The sequence below is a fragment of the Malaclemys terrapin genome, chromosome 10 (genome assembly GCF_027887155.1).
Source record: "Malaclemys terrapin pileata isolate rMalTer1 chromosome 10, rMalTer1.hap1, whole genome shotgun sequence".
Taxonomy (NCBI): Eukaryota; Metazoa; Chordata; order Testudines; family Emydidae; genus Malaclemys; species Malaclemys terrapin.
In genome coordinates this window covers 30,696,125-30,711,794 of record NC_071514.1, presented here as the reverse complement: position 1 = coordinate 30,711,794, position 15,670 = coordinate 30,696,125, and the positions used below count along the sequence as shown (strand labels likewise).

The window sequence follows — 15,670 nt, the reverse complement described above, 5'->3', positions numbered from 1 at the left end:
CAAGTGGAAAGAGACAATAATTTGACAAAATGAGAAGGTTGATTGACTGCAAATCAAAAACTCCTCAATTTTTTTCCTGGCTCTGTGTTTCCATGCTGTGTGGCTCTCTCTCTCATTTTCATTATCGGAAATGGACAGAATACTCACGTAATAAAAGATGTGGATTAAATAGTTAATGTTTTTCAGCCCTTTTGAAAATGTTGCACTTTGCAACTAAGTATTACTGTGTGCTATGTTTACAGACAAATCAGGTACTGTATTTTTGTAATTTTAATAAATACACAAAATTAATACAGACAGCTACTGCTATAAAGTACTAAAATGTCTGATGTTGAGAAATATTTTTCTAAGAAATTATTTGGCTGACAAGGGAATAGGGTATTGGTTAGGCTCACAGTGCTACATAAAGTATTCTCTGTAGGTATTTTAATTCTTTTCCTAAGTTCTTCATCTGTTTCACAGTTGTGCTGGAACTGATCCCAGCATCTGAAAAAGAAACTCAGAGGAAGTGACCTTGAAATACCCTCACAATAGAGTCAAAATGCAGTAGGGGTAAACAAAACATTAATAGAGCCAGATTTTGCCACCCTTACTCACTGTGGCTAGTTCCCTACTCCTTGAGTAGTCCTATGGATTTAATTCAACATGCCTAACGGTAATAGAATTAGAATATGGCCAGAGAGTCCGATTCTTCTCCCATTGAGGGATAAGATTAGCTAGCTATTAATTCTTGTTTCAGATTTTTCTTTGATCCTGGTAAGTAAGATTGCATGAGAAGGGGAAAGGACCATTACAGCTTTTCCAAAAGTAGTGTAAGCACACCCATAGCTGCCTATGCCCGGGAATGGAAAAGCCTGAGGTTTTCCTCTGGAATGAATGAATGCACGTACCACACACACACTCTTACACAGAGAAAGAAATATTACATATGGTGTTACATGTATATTTTATTGTTTGAAATCTTGAAAGTAAACTATCCCTGACAAAGTATCTTTTGACAACAGTGGGATTCCAGGTGCCAAAAGCTGCCTTTGCTGTAGCCTATGTTGGCAGGAGCCATCCTTCTAATCTATTTGATGCCACTGTCTCAGCTGTGGTGCGGCAACTATGAGGTCCATAGCCGCACCCAATGGCATGAGATTTTGAAAGCAGGCCTGAAACCCTCCAAAAGCCCGTCGTTTCAGGCCAGAAGCCAGCTCTGGGGACTCATGGGTCGGAGATCTCAAAAGCAGCTTGTCTGGTTAACCTCAAAACGTGCGTGCGTGCATGCAAACCCTCGCCCCCACCCCCCGACTATATGTGGTTGCTGAAGCAGAAAGGACCTTGTCCAATGAGGTGGGGGCAAACTCAGGCTTGTAAATGGAAAGCTGCTGCAGCAGCCACAGCAGTGGGGCCAGCCGAGGGAGGGAGGCAGCTTAACTTCCCTGGGGCTGGCAAGGCGGAGGCTGTGCAGAGCCAAGCCCAGGGGAGAGCGGGGAGATCAGCGAGGTCCCCCTCGGGGCTGCTGCTTGGCAGATGCCCCTGTCCCAGCGGCGAGGCGTGCGGCCGGGCTGCCCGCAGCGCGGGGGTGGGGACACACACGGAGCAGGGGAAGGGGCTAGGGGAAGTAGCTGAGGGGGGAACGCCTCTGGGGGCGGCCGCTTGGCCCCTCCGCGCTGCCGTACAAACTCAGCCTCGCCTCCAACATGGCCGCCCAGGCCCCAGCCTCCGGGGCCCAGCAAGGCCGCCGCTGCTTCCTGCTGCTGGAGGCAGGGAGCTGCTAGGGCAGGGAGGCTCCCCTCACACGTCCCCGCCCCTACGCCGGCCCGCAGGGGAGGGAGCAGCGGAGCTGACGGGGGCTCCATGAGGGACTGGGGCAGCCCCAGGCGGGACCTGCCCAGCCGGCTGACTCCTCCCTTGGGAACGGGGGGGCAGTGGTGCCGCCTTCCCTCGCCTCATAACTCCAGAGCGCCGGGAGCCTGCAGCCCTGGGCCGGGGGGCTCGAGGGCTCGGACCCCGCCTGGCTCGGGCAGGACTGGGGGCTCACCCCGCTGTTTGCCTCACCCCGGGGAGCAGCCTCCTGCGGGGACTGCCGGGGGGCAGCCACAATGTTTTCGCTCAAGCCAGCGAGACCCACCTTCAAGTCCTACCTTCTGCCGCAGGTAACAGCCTTTTCTGTCCATTCCCCCCGGCGTAGCGCGCTAGAGCTGCGCGCAGGGCTGGGGACAGGGGATGGGTCTCCGTGGGGCGGCTTCCCCTCAGCAACACTTATCAGCCCGGGATGGCTCTCGGCGGTGTTTAAATAGCACCTGCGCGTGAGCGAGACCCCCTCGTCGGCTGCGCTAAGAAAACTTTCCTTGGGTTAGGGTAGTGTCCCCCCGAGCGATGCAGCAGTATTCCTGGAATTGGCCGGTGACTGGATACTGGTGCCCCCTTTTTTCTAGGTTTGTCTTCCCAATCAGGCACAAACTCTATGTAGATGATTTATATTGCAATTACAGGGAAGCAACAACTTTTTAACCAAAACACAATCATAAACTAATTAAAGTTTGTCAACCTAAGAAAAGTTCGGATGGTTTGTACTAACTTTAGTTATATGTGAATGACTTTCTTTTCCTTTTTACAGTGATTAAGTGCTAGAACCTTGTTTTAGCACTAGTCAAATATTATGTTTTCTCTTTAAAGTAACCCAAGTGCTTGTTCCTTATATGCAAATATTTAAGCTGCTGCAGTACTCATTAAACTTATTATCACTAACTAGAAATCAAAAGCTGATAATAAAATGGTCTGTTTTAGTAAAACTATTATGAAAAGGTTCTAAACTTCAGTGCGTTTCTGCCATGCCCTAAAAGAGGAGTGATTTTTTTATATCTAGATTTATGGGGTGTGACTTACTAGCTGAAAAGTTGGATGCTGTGTCGTACTAATATGTATGACCAAAAATAAAAACCTGGATATTTTTTTTCACATTTCACATTTTCACATTTTTTTCAGTGAAGGAGAAATGACAATGAAAAATTATTATTATTTTTTTTTTTTTTCTGGGAAGGGCATCCTTGTCTCTATGGAAAAGGTAAATAGTTACATTGTGTCAACTGAGGTTTTCTGTATCTGTTTAAACTAATGATTTTTTTTTTTTTAAGGTCTAGAATTTAAACATAAAATGGTTTATAAGATGCCTTTTTAAAAAAAAAATCATCAAATTTAGGCCTTGATCTTGTACGTTTCTTCATGCAGATAGATGCTTACACTTGTGTAGAACCTTGTTTAAATCACTGGGGGTCTGTGCAGGCACATGCATAGGCCTTATTGCAGGACCAGCAATTTAGGGCCTGTCTAGACAGGCCCTTACTGGGGCCCCAAAGACTAGACTTAGTCATGTGCTTAAGTTTACACACTATGGGCTTGTCTACATTACCCACTGGATTGATGGGCAGTGATCGATCCAGCGGGGTTTGATTTATCGCATCTAGTCTAGACATGATAAATTGACTGCCGAGCGCTCTCCAGAGTGAGAGGTGGAGTCAACGGGGGAGCATCAGCAGGTGAGTAGATCTAAATACGTCGACATAGCTGAATTTGTGTAACTTAGATTGATTCCCTTCTTTTCCCCCTTCCTCTCCAGTATAGACCTGACCTATTAGTAGTTCCATTAAAGTCTATGGAGTGTGTAGCATTAAACATGTGTAAATCTCTGCAGAATTGGGATCTGAAACTTAGGACTCAAAATCTTTTAAACTAAAAAAGTGGCCCCAAGAAGATCTGTGTATATCTTTAATTTTATAAGTATTTTAACTTTTTTGTGGTGTTGCTATTGTGTTTCAGGTTGAAGACAAAATAACCCCAGAGCCCAAGATTAAAAAGCTGGAACCAGTACTTTTGCCAGGTAAATATTAATCAAGGATTTGACAGAGGTCTACATAGGGTTATTTTTTTTTAGTGCCTTCTATTCACTCTGGTAGTATTTGTAGGATTAATAGCATGCACGTAATGCTATTTTTTTCTACTGTTTGACCAATAATTAATAACTTTTATTCTAACCTTAATGTAGTAATTAAGGGAATGCAGCTTGTAATTCAGTAAGAAAATCTACAGACTCTTCTCTGTGAGAGATTTTCTAATTTTGTTTAGTTAACTCTTGAAACTAAACATAGGTGGGTATTTGTTTTCTTACAGTTTTGTAAAATTTCATACCTTGATATTTACTGCTTTTTTGAAACAGAAAAGCACTGTAATTTGATAGTCTTTGTGACACAGCGTTTAGGGGGTTCTCTCTTTGGATCACCAGATTTAGGCTCCGATTTTGCAGTTGGATCCACGTGGGCAGACCTTTGCGCCTCTGATTAGCTCTGCCTATGTGACCTGAGTGGCAGCTCTGTTAAAGCCTTCATTCCTTTTCTCTTACTGAATATCCAGTATCTGATTCTAAGCTTTCTGAACCTGTGAAATAGTTTGAAATACTAATGCATAATACTATTTCAAGAGAGTGTGATGGAAGGAAGAAGTAGCTTTTTATCATTCTTTATAATCAGTAGTTTATATCAGAATCCAAGATGTCTGACTGCTTGTACCACCTCTTTATTAAGAAAATAAAACTTTTGATTTAGCTATATTATCTCAGAGAAACATGGAATTATAAAATCTTGTTCTGACATTAAAAATTCCATCAGCCTACTATACTATAGCTATTACTTGAATCACAAACTATTCCTTACTAACTAGAGCAATAAATATAGTGGTTGATTGCAAACATTGCTTGGATTTTGTGGGAGTATTTTTGTTAGAACAGATCTAAGCATATATATTTAAATACATCTAAGAAAAATAGATGACCTAAAGTATCACTTACTTTAGTGGGACATTGTTATCATGGCTAAAGAATAATTAGATAAATTAGATGTATTCAAGTCAGCAGGAGGCCTGATGAAATTCATACTAGAGTACTTAAGGAACTAGCTGAAGCAGTCTTGGAGCCGTTAGTAATTATCTTTGAACTCCTGGAAGACAGTAGAGGTCCCTGAAGATGGCAGAAGGGCAAACATAGTACCTATCTTTAAAAAGGGGAGGGAGAAGGACCCAGAGAATCATAGACCAATCAGCTGGACTTCAGTACCTGAAAGATACTGGAGCAAATTATTAAACAGTCAATTTGTAAGGACCTGGAGGATAATGGGATTATAAGGAATTTTGTAAAGAAAAAATCATGCCACACCAACTTAATTTCTTTCTTTGATAGGGTAACCACCTACTGGATAGTGCAGAAGCAGTAGTCATAATATATCTTGATTTTTAGTAAGGCTTTTGACACATTTCTGCATGACATTCTCATAAGCAAACTAGGGAAATGTGGTCTAGATGAAATTATTATAAGGTGGGTGCACAACTGGTTGAAAGACCATACTCAGAGTAGTTAGGCATGTTTTGCTGTCAAATTGGGAGGGCATATCTAGTGGGGTCCCACAGGGGTCAGTCCTGCGTTCAGTATTAGTCAATATTTCCATTAGTGACTTGGATAATGGAGTAGATGATATTCTTATAAAATCTTCAGATGATACCAGACTGGGAGGGGTGCAAGCATTTTCTCAGCCAGGTTTAAAATTCTAAATAACTTTGACAAATTGGTCTGAATTCAACAAGATGAAATTCAATACAGAGAAGTGCAAAGTACTTCACTTAAGAAGGAAAAATCAAATGCGCAACTACAAAATGAGGAATAATTGTCTAGGTGATCATACTTCTGAAAAGAATGACTGAATATGATGCAGCTGCAAAGATAGCTGGGGTGTATTAGCAGGAGTGTTGTATGTAAGACACCGGCGGTAGTTGTCCCACCCTATTTGGGACTGGTCAGGCCTCAGCTGAACTGTGTCCAATTCTGGGCACCACAATTTAGGAAAGATGTGGACAAATTGGAAGGAATACAGAGGAGAGCAACAAAAATAATAAAAGGTTTAGAAAACCTGACCTATGAGGAAAGGTTACAAAAACTTCCCATATTTAGTCTTGAGAAAAGAAGATTGAGGGGCGACCTGATAAGTCTTCCAATATGTTAAGGGCTGTTATAAAGAGGACGGTGATCAGTCATTCTCCATGTTCAAGGAAGGTAGGACAAGAAATGACTGGTTTAAGCTGCAGTGAGGGAGATTTAGGTTAGATTATTAAGAAAGAAGAACAGAAGTACTTGTGGCACCTTAGAGACTAACAAATTTATTAGAGCATAAGCTTTCGTGGATATCCGAAGAAGTGGGCTGTAGTCCACGAAAGCTTATGGTCTAATAAATTTGTTAGTCTCTAAGGTGCCACAAGTACTCCTGTTCTTCTTTTTACGGATACAGACTAACACGGCTGTTACTCTGAAACCTGTCATTATTAAGAAAAACTTTCTAACTATAAGGTTAGTTAAGATCTGGAATAGGCTTCCAAGGGAGGTCATGGAGTCTTCATCATTGGAAGCTTTTTGAAACATTTGGAGAAACACTTGTCAGGGATGGTCTAGATTTACTTAGTCTTGCCATAGCACTGGGGGTTGGATTAGATGACTTCTCAAGGTCTCTTCCAACCCTTCATTTCTGTGGTTCTATGTAGTCAGCTGTTTTAAATTGACTTAAACATTTCAACCCTCAAAGTGAACAAGAGGAGTAATAAGTAACTGTTCCAAGTGTGTACGTTAATTATTTCACCTACTTACTACCTGGTATTTGACTATTGTTAATCATCAAGCAGTACTAACTACTGCAATGCTTTTGTGTATTGAGATAAAGTTTAGTGTGCTGAATTTGTGGGGGAGGTGGAGGGGAAGGAATCTTTTTGGCTAGAGTTCAGTATTTTATTTTTACCTGAATGAGTAATTATTGATTGACTGCATCTTCTTATGAAAGAAAGTATGGTATCTTGTTCTGGGGCTTATAAAACGTAGGTACTTTGCAAACAGCAAAGATCGTTGTTTATCTGTAGGAAACAGTTAAACAGACTTTATGCTGTTCAACATCTTACATGCTACATTACAGTAGCAAACAACCAAAGTGTAGGGTTGGTTTGTTTTTTAAGGACAAATTAAGTTTGGGTTTTTTTCCCAAGAGGGAATAAGCCTTTGTGTACTCTGAATTGTTGAGTAATTTGCCCGCTTATTCCCATTACTGCCATTCTTTCCTGAGGTCACCATCCTTCTGCGTTAGGAGCATTTGTTCAGGAAATCACTTATACCAGTTAGAGCTTTTCTGTAAATGGTCTGAAAGGTGAGTTAATTTCAAATTAGTGCCCCAGCATGGTGAGAGCAGAAGTGTAGTGTTGTGGTTAAGATCTTGGGAGAGCTGAGCCCAAGATTTTCCTGTGTAATCTTGGGCAAACTGCTTCATTTTGTGTGCCAATCTATAAAGTGGGGTGGATAGTAATTCAGAATTTCACAGGATAAATTAAATGACTTCTATGAGACTACCTCTGCTTAAAGCTAAGCATGTGCTTAAGTGCATGTCTGAATATAGTTAGTGCCATAGAAAAGTCTACAAACACACACGCCGTGTGTGGTGCTATAGGTGTTGACTTCTCGATGAGACATAAAGCCAAGTTTCTGTCCAAATTCCAGTTTATTTAATTACCTTCTGCTTTACTTGCCTTCCCTTTCCAATTAACTGAATATGGTATTCTTGATTTCCTGACAATAATTGTTGTATAATGTTTCCTATGCTGTTAAAAAACCCACCGTATGTTAACCCAGTGGAGCTAAACTTCAGGGGTTGAAGAATGATATATAGTTAATAAGTTGTTTTATAATCCTTTGAGATGCAACTCTGTAAATGACGGTAATACTCTTAGTAATTCTGACAACTGCAAATAGCTGGTGTCTCAAACTGTTAATTCCTAAAATATAGTAGTTTTGAGAAAACAATTGAGTTAGTAGAAACTAGAATCCGAAGCTAGAAGTTTGGTGAAATACTCCACATACTGTCTTCTAAGTTTTGTTTTGTGTTTGAAAGGGGGTGGGGACGGCAGGTGGAGTGCTGTGGCTGGACTACAGTATTGCCAACCTCAAGCATTCAAAAATCTTTAGTGTTCATGTTTTCAATCTTTTTCTCTGCCACTAGGAGGCTTACCTTTTCATTTAAAAAAAAAAAAAAAAAAAAAAAACCTCAGAATCTAGTGTAATCACATGACTCCAGGGAGGTGAGGTACTAAGAAAAGACAAGCAAATATCATGAGTCTTGGATTTAAAACCAAATTGCTGTCAGTACTGGGACTGTAATAGTAGACAGTGAAAAATTAATCATTTTATGGCCTCAGGGCATTTTCATTCTCAAATTAAGTTTGCAAGTTTCTTTATATGTAATTATATTCAGAATTAAAATCTTTTTTTTTTTTTTTTTTTTAACCTTCCTCTGTTCTTCCAGTCCTGTTTCCTGATCAAGAATGCTTGCTACAGTTGTTTGGAACACTGGCCTCAGCAATAGTTTCTCCTCCTTTGTTTTATTAGTTTATTGATCTGAACAGGTTACATTTTAAACATATTTCTAATGAGCAAAGTAGAGAAACAGCAAGTAGTCTGGCAGACAGCCCCCCGCAGTGTGACATACCTAGTTAATAGAATACTAGCTGGCTTATTTTTGGAGAGTTGTAGTTATGACTGATGATTTTACAAATTGTGTACTTAGGGTTACCATATTTCAGCAAGAAAAAAAGAGGACGGGAGGAGCCCCACCCTAGCCCCGCCCCTGCCCCTCCCACTTCCCGCCCCCCCAGAACCCCCAACCCTCCCCCCGTTCCTTGTCCCCTGACTGCCCCCTCCTGGGACCCCTGCTCCTAACTGCCCCCCAGGACTCCACTCCCTATCTAAGCCTCCCTGCCTCTTGTCCCCTGACTGCCCCAACCCTTATCCACACCCCCACCCCCAGACAGACCCCTGGGACTCCCACGCCCCATCCAACCACTCCCCACTCCCTCCCCAGAACTCCCAACCCATCTAAACCCCTCTGCTCCCTGTCCCCTGACTGCTCCGATCCATCTCCCCACCCCTGCCACCTGACAGGCCCCCCCAGAACTCCCAAACACTCCCCCCCTGCTCCTTGTCCCCTGACTGCCCCCTCCTGGGACCCCTGCCCCTAACTGCCCTCCAGAACCCCACCCCCTACCTAAGACTCCCTGTTCCTTGTCCCCTAACTGCCCCCTCCTAAGACCCCCCCCAACTGCCCCCCAGGACCCTACCCCCTACCTGTACCCTGACTGCCCAAAACTTTCTCCACTCCCCCCAAAAAGCCCCCCCCGTTTCTTGACTGCCCCCTCCAGAACCTTCCTGCCCCCGGTCCCCCTTACCCTGCTGCTCAGAACAGAGTGTTGGGCTCTGTGCAGCCGAGCCGGACACGTGGCTGAGCTCCCCAGCACAACAAAACCCGGTCTGGCCCTGCACAACAAAACCCGGTCTGGCCCTGCACAGTGCTGCTGGACTGGGCTGCAAGGGAGCTGCCGGCTCAGAATGCAGGGCGGATCCGGCTCCTCTACAGCTGCTCCTGAGTCCAGCCCGGGACTTCCCTGCAGCCCTCCCAGCCGCTCGCTCTGCTAATCCCGGACATTGTGAGTGCTTTACAAATTCCCCCCGGACGCTATTTTTAGCACACAAAAGGAGGACATGTCCGGGTAAATCCGGACGAATGGTAACCCTAGTGTACTAGAGTAAATCTTGTATGTAAGTTTTCTGCTTACAAGCAATCTTCAGAGAATTGGTTACACTAGTTGCTGTTTCACTAAAAAGTTCTGTAGCACTTAAGACATTGTCATAAGCATTTTCAAAATTGTATAGTATACAAAATGTGTCCTGAATTATATTCTAGCTGTCTTATGTTTAGATGAATTGCCAACCCGCTGTGCAACAGAACATGTAACTTCACAATAGACCTCAATGGAGTTTTTAAAAACAGTTTTGTTTCATGTTGTTCATACCCAGGACCTTTTTGTTCTGTTAGCATGTAGTCTGTTCTAAATTTTGTATAAAGTCTAAATCACGGTATAGTGTTTAGCCAGGATGCAGGCAAACTGATACATGCCCCTGTGCTATTTGTTCACATTCCATTTGTGACTCCACTTCCTAACGGTAAAATTAAAAATACTGTATAGATGAAGATTTAAAACCAAGCTTTTGTAGACAGTATCATTCCTAATAACTTTTGAAATTATAATATCCAGTTTGTGCTTACTGGAGGAGTACTTAATGAAAATCAAGGTCCTTTTTATTTTTACAAGAGGTAAAGTAACATCTTAAGTACTATGGTCTATCCAAATGGTGAACATATGTACTTACCGCTTACATAGCTCTGTTCATCTGCACATCTTATAATGTTTTATAAAAAGCGGGTAAGATTCATTATCCCAACTTTTCAGATGAGAAAATTGAAGTCGTGACTTATCCAAAGACACACAGCAGGTCAGTGGGAGAAGCAGGAATCTGAGAATTCACAAAACATGTGTGGCTTTTCTCATGCCTCTGTCCAGTGGAAATCTTAAACCTCCCATTTCAAGGGAATTGCTTGTCTTTGGGTATGTCTACACTACGGGATTAATCCGAATTTAGATAATTCGGATTTGAGAAACAGGTTGTATAAAGTCGAAATGAGTGCGGCCACACTAGCACAGTAATTCGGTGGTGTGCGTCCAAGTACCGGGGCTAGCGTCGATTTCTGCACCGTTGCACTGTGGGTAGCAATTCCATAGCTATCCCATAGTTCCCGCAGTCTCCCGCGCCCATTGGGATTGTGGGTTAAGATCCCAGTGCCTGATGGGACAAAAAACATCGTCGCAGGTGGTTCTGGGTACAGCCTCACTTCCTCCCTCCCTCCCTCCCTGCATGAAAGCAACGGACGGCAGACAACCATTTTCGCGCCTTTTTTCCTGGGTGGGTGAACACTGCAGACTCCATACCACGGCAAGCATGGAGCCCGCTGAGGTCAAGACAGCACTCATGAATATTGCAAACACCTCGCGCGTTCTCGTGGAGTTTATGCTCAGCCAGGACCAGAAAAACGAGGCGAGGAGGCAGCGGCGGCGGCAGCGCAGCGACAAGCATGATGAGGACATGGACACGGACACAGAATTCAGTGAAACCACAGGCCCCGGTGCTTTGGAGATCATGTTGTTAATGGGGCAGATTCTATCCATGGAACGCCGATTCTGGGCAAGGGAAACAAGCACAGACTGGTGGGACCGCATAGTGTTGCAGGTCTGGGACGATTCCCAGTGGCTGCGGAACTTTCGCATGCGTAAGGGCACTTTCATGGAACTTTGTGACTTGCTGTCTCCTGCCCTGAAACGCCAGAATACCAAGATGAGAGCAGCCCTCACAGTTGAGAAGCGCGTGGCGATAGCCCTGTGGAAGCTTGCAACGCCAGACAGCTACCGGTCAGTCGGGAATCAATTTGGAGTGGGCAAATCTACTGTGGGGGCTGCTGTGATGCAAGTAGCCAAAGCAATCACTCAGGTGCTGCTACGAAAGTTAGTGACTCTGGGAAATGTGCAGGCTATAGTGGATGGTTTTGCTGCAATGGGATTCCCTAACTGTGGTGGGGCAATAGACGGAACCCATATCCCTATCTTGGCACCGGAGCACCAAGCCACCGAGTACATAAACCGCAAGGGGTACTTTTCAATGGTGCTGCAAGCACTTGTGGATCACAAGGGACGTTTCACCAACATCAACGCGGGCTGGGCGGGAAGGGTTCATGACGCTCGCGTCTTCAGGAACACTACTCTGTTTAAAGGGCTGCAGCAAGGGACTTACTTTCCGGACCAGAAAATAACCGTTGGGGATGTTGAAATGCCCATAGTTATTCTTGGGGACCCAGCCTACCCCTTAATGCCATGGCTTATGAAGCCATACACAGGCAGCCTGGACAGGAGTCAGGAGCTGTTTAACTACAGGCTAAGCAAGTGCAGAATGGTGGTAGAATGTGCATTTGGCCGTTTAAAAGGTCGCTGGCGTTCATTATTGACTCGCTCTGACCTCAGCCAAACCAATCTCCCCATTGTTATTTCTGCTTGCTGTGTGCTCCACAATCTCTGTGAAAGTAAGGGGGAGACCTTTATGGCGGGGTGGGAGGCTGAGGCAAATTGCCTGGCTGCTGATTACGCGCAGCCAGACACCAGGGCGATTAGAAGATCACACCATGAAGCGCTGTGCATCAGAGAAGCTTTGAAAACCAGTTTCATGGCTGGCCAGGCTACCGTGTGAAATATCTGTTTGTTTCTCCTTCATGAAAACCCTCCCCCTTTACTGACTGATTTTCTGTAAGGAACCCACCCTGCCCCTTCCCCCATCTTTCTTTCAAACCAAATAAAGTCACTATCATTTAAAAATCATTTATTCTTTATTAATAGATTAGAAAAAGAGGGAGGGAACCCGGGTGGTATTTGGGAGGAGGATTGCTGGGAAGGAAAAAGCCACAAAGAAAAGGTTAAAAAAATGACAGCCTTTTGCTTGGGCTGTCTACTGGGGTGGAATGGGAAGGTGTACGGAGCCTCCCCCCCCGCGTTCTTACACGTCTGGATGAGGAGGATACGGAACATGGGGAGTGGGGAGGGTGGATCAGGGGCTGAAGCGGCAGTCTGTTTTCCAGCAGCCGTTCCTGAACCTCCACCAGACGCCGGAGCAGCCCCAGCGTTGCATCCTTCATCCTCTGGTCTTCCTGCCGCCATCTCTCCTCACGTTGGTCCCTCCTCTCCTCACGTTGGTCCCTCCTCTCCTCACGTTCACTGACTTCTTTCCTATACTTTGAAACTGTTTCCTTCCACTCATTCAGGTGAGCTCTGTCACTCCTGCTGGATTGCATAATTTCAGAAAACATGTCCTCCCGCGTCTTCTTCTTGCGACGCCTTATCTGTGATAACCTTCGGGATGGAGGAGGGAGGCTTGAGGAATTTGCAGCTGCTGTAGGGAGGGGAAAAAAGAGAGAATTGTTTTAAAAGCTACATTTTGCAGAACAATGCTTATACTCTTTCACGGTGACCAACACTGTTCACATTACATAGCACATGTGATTTCTGTGCAAGGTCGCATTTTGCCTCTTAATGCTGAGTGCTTGTGGCTTTGCTGCTAGAGATCACAGGTCTGGGCAACAGAATTCGGCTTGCATGCGGCCATGGTAAGCCATTGTTTTACAGCTTCTGCACCCTCCTTTCCCACATACCAAGCATAGCCTGTAGAGTGCTGCAGAAGCCTGGCCAATCTCAGCCAGTTGGGGGGGGGGGGGCAGTGTGGGGGGGCTTGTCTGGGCCCCTTCAGGCAAGTAGAGTGCTGCGGTTTTTCTGTTAACATTCAGCAGCACCAGAAAACAAACTAACCCCCCCCCCCCGCCATGAATTCTCTGGGATGATCACGGTACCCCTCCCCCCACCGCGTGGCTGGTATCAGGGAAGATCCCTGCAGGCACCAAACTACCCCCCCCCCCCGCCGCCGACCCCCCCCCCTCGCCATGAATTCTCTGGGATGATCACGGTACCCTCCCCCCACCGCGTGGCTGGTAACAGGGAAGATCCCTGCTAGCCAAACGCGGAAAACTTCAGGGCCAATTTCCCATCTGCGCTTGGCTAACTGCAGGGAAGGATTTATTTTCCGCCACAGGCAAACAGCCCAGTAGGAACGGCCACCTCTGTCCCCTTAATTAAGTTCCCGTATTTCAACCAGGTTACCAGGAGTGATATCACTCTCCTGAGGATTACACAACAAGATAAAGAACGGATGTTGCTTGAATGCCAGCAAACACCGGGACCATACGCTGCCAGGCTTTGTCAGGCAATGATACCAGATTACTTGCTGCAAGCATGGTGTGGTCAAGTGTCCTACCATGGAGGAGGGAATAAGGATGCACTGCCCAGAAACCTTCTGGCAAGGCTTTCGGAGTACCTCCAGGAGAGCTTCATGGAGATGTCCCTGGAGGATTTCCGCTCCATCCCCATACACGTTAACAGACTTTTCCAGTAGCTACAGACTTTTCCAGTAGCTGAACTGACCGCGAATGCAAAGTCAGGCAAAGTAATCATTAAAAACCGTTTGCTTTTAAAACAAGTTTTATATTTTAAAAGGTAAACTCACCTGAGGTCCCTTCCATGGGGTCAGAGTCTTGGGTACTGGCTTGGGAGGCTTGGGAGGGTACTTCAGTCAGGGTGATAAAAAGATCCTGGCTGTTGGGGAGAATGGAGTGCTGGGTGCTCTCTGCAAGCTCATCCTCCTCCTCCTCCTCTACCCCATCGGCAGAATCCTCAGGCGTCGAGACTATCCCCGACCCAGAATCCACGAACAAAGGTGGGGTAGTGGTGGCAGCCCCCCCTAGAATTGCATGCAGCTCGGCGTAGTAGCGGCATGTCCGCGGCTCTGACCCGGAGCGACCATTTGCCTCCTTTGTTTTTTGATAGGCTTGTCTGAGCTCCTTGACCTTCACGCGGCACTGCTCAGAGTCCCTATTGTGGCCTCTCTCCATCATGCCCTTGGAAATTTTTTCAAAAGTTTTTGCATTTCGTCTTTTAGAACGAAGTTCTGCAAGCACTGAATCCTCTCCCCATACAGCGATCAGATCCAGTACCTCCCTCACGGTCCATGCTGGTGCTCTTTTTCGATTATCAGCCTGCATGGTTACCTGTGCTCTCCACGCAGGGCAAACAGGAAATGAAGTTCAAATGTTCGCGGGGCTTTTCCTGTCTACCTGGCCAGTGCATCCGAGTTCGGATTGCTGTCCAGAGCGGTCACAATGATGCACTGTGGGATAGCTCCCAGAGGCCAATACCATCGAATTGCGGCCACACTAACCCTAATTCGAATTGCTAAAATCGATTTTGGCGCTACTCCGCTCGTTGGGGTGGAGTACAGAAATCGATTTAAAGGGCCCTTTACATCGAATTAAATGGCGTCGTTGTGTGGACGGTTACAGGGTTAATTCGAATTAAAGCTGATAAATCCGAATTAAAGTCGTAGTGTAGACCAGGCCTTTATAGTTTCAGTAAATTAACGAAAATTTCTGAAGTCCATTCCTACTCCTTGGCATGGAACCCTGAATACCTTCCTGATTCAGCCAAGCTCTCTTGCTGTGAAAAGGAGAGCAGATTACAAGTATTCTGCTCAGCAGTTGCTATTTGTGTCTATACAGCTGCTGATCTCTACTCCTCCACTGGATGCTGAATCAAGGATCATGGCAGTGTTGCAACACTGGGGAGTCATGTGAATCAAAGCTTTCTGACTTCAGAGCTAGGGTGGGATTCTACCATCTAAGTGAAAACTGATCAAAGTGAAGAAGTCCACAGCTCGCAGAACTAGCTGACATTCTTATATTAAATTGCTGTATGGGGGAAGGCAGGCCCCTCAGGGCTAAAGATCTCCACCTCCCAGGACTGTGAAGGTGTAGGGGTTGTGAGCAAATGTACAGTCCTCCCAGGATTATTCTAAGCTTCCTATCCACAAGCAACCATTTTCTGAGTTGTCTTTTCCTGTCACCACCCACATCTGCTTTGCAGAGCTTAGAGAAGTTTCAGAAGCATAGTAACTTCGATGGGAGTGAGCATAGGGCAGGACAAGCAAGGGACTGCATGGGGCAGCAGGAAGTTAATTCACATTAGCTTTGCACTGCTTTCAGTAGCTCCACTGGTCAGGCTGGTCATAAATTTTCCATCAAAACTGATTTTCAGTGGAAAATTGGTTTTTCAGTAAAAGCAATTTTTGCAGAAT

At 45.3% G+C, this 15,670-nt stretch overlaps 1 protein-coding gene and 1 long non-coding RNA gene across 2 annotated transcripts in view; one reads left to right on the top strand and one right to left on the bottom strand.

Annotated features, from left to right (window-relative positions):
* Window positions 1-255: 255 nt before the first annotated feature.
* On the bottom strand, window positions 256-2,389 carry LOC128844185 (uncharacterized). The gene is made up of 2 exons (XR_008446448.1): window positions 2,130-2,389; window positions 256-486 (listed from the first exon to the last, which is right to left on the bottom strand). It is a non-coding gene; the product is annotated as an uncharacterized LOC128844185 (long non-coding RNA).
* MTMR10 (myotubularin related protein 10) overlaps window positions 1,642-15,670 on the top strand; it is a 66,117-nt gene continuing 52,088 nt past the window's right edge. Inside the window, exons 1-2 of the mRNA XM_054041673.1 lie at window positions 1,642-2,141; window positions 3,805-3,865. Of these exons, the coding sequence (XP_053897648.1) occupies window positions 2,088-2,141; window positions 3,805-3,865 (115 nt within the window). The 5' untranslated portion in view covers window positions 1,642-2,087. The remainder of the gene's footprint in view (window positions 2,142-3,804; window positions 3,866-15,670) is intronic.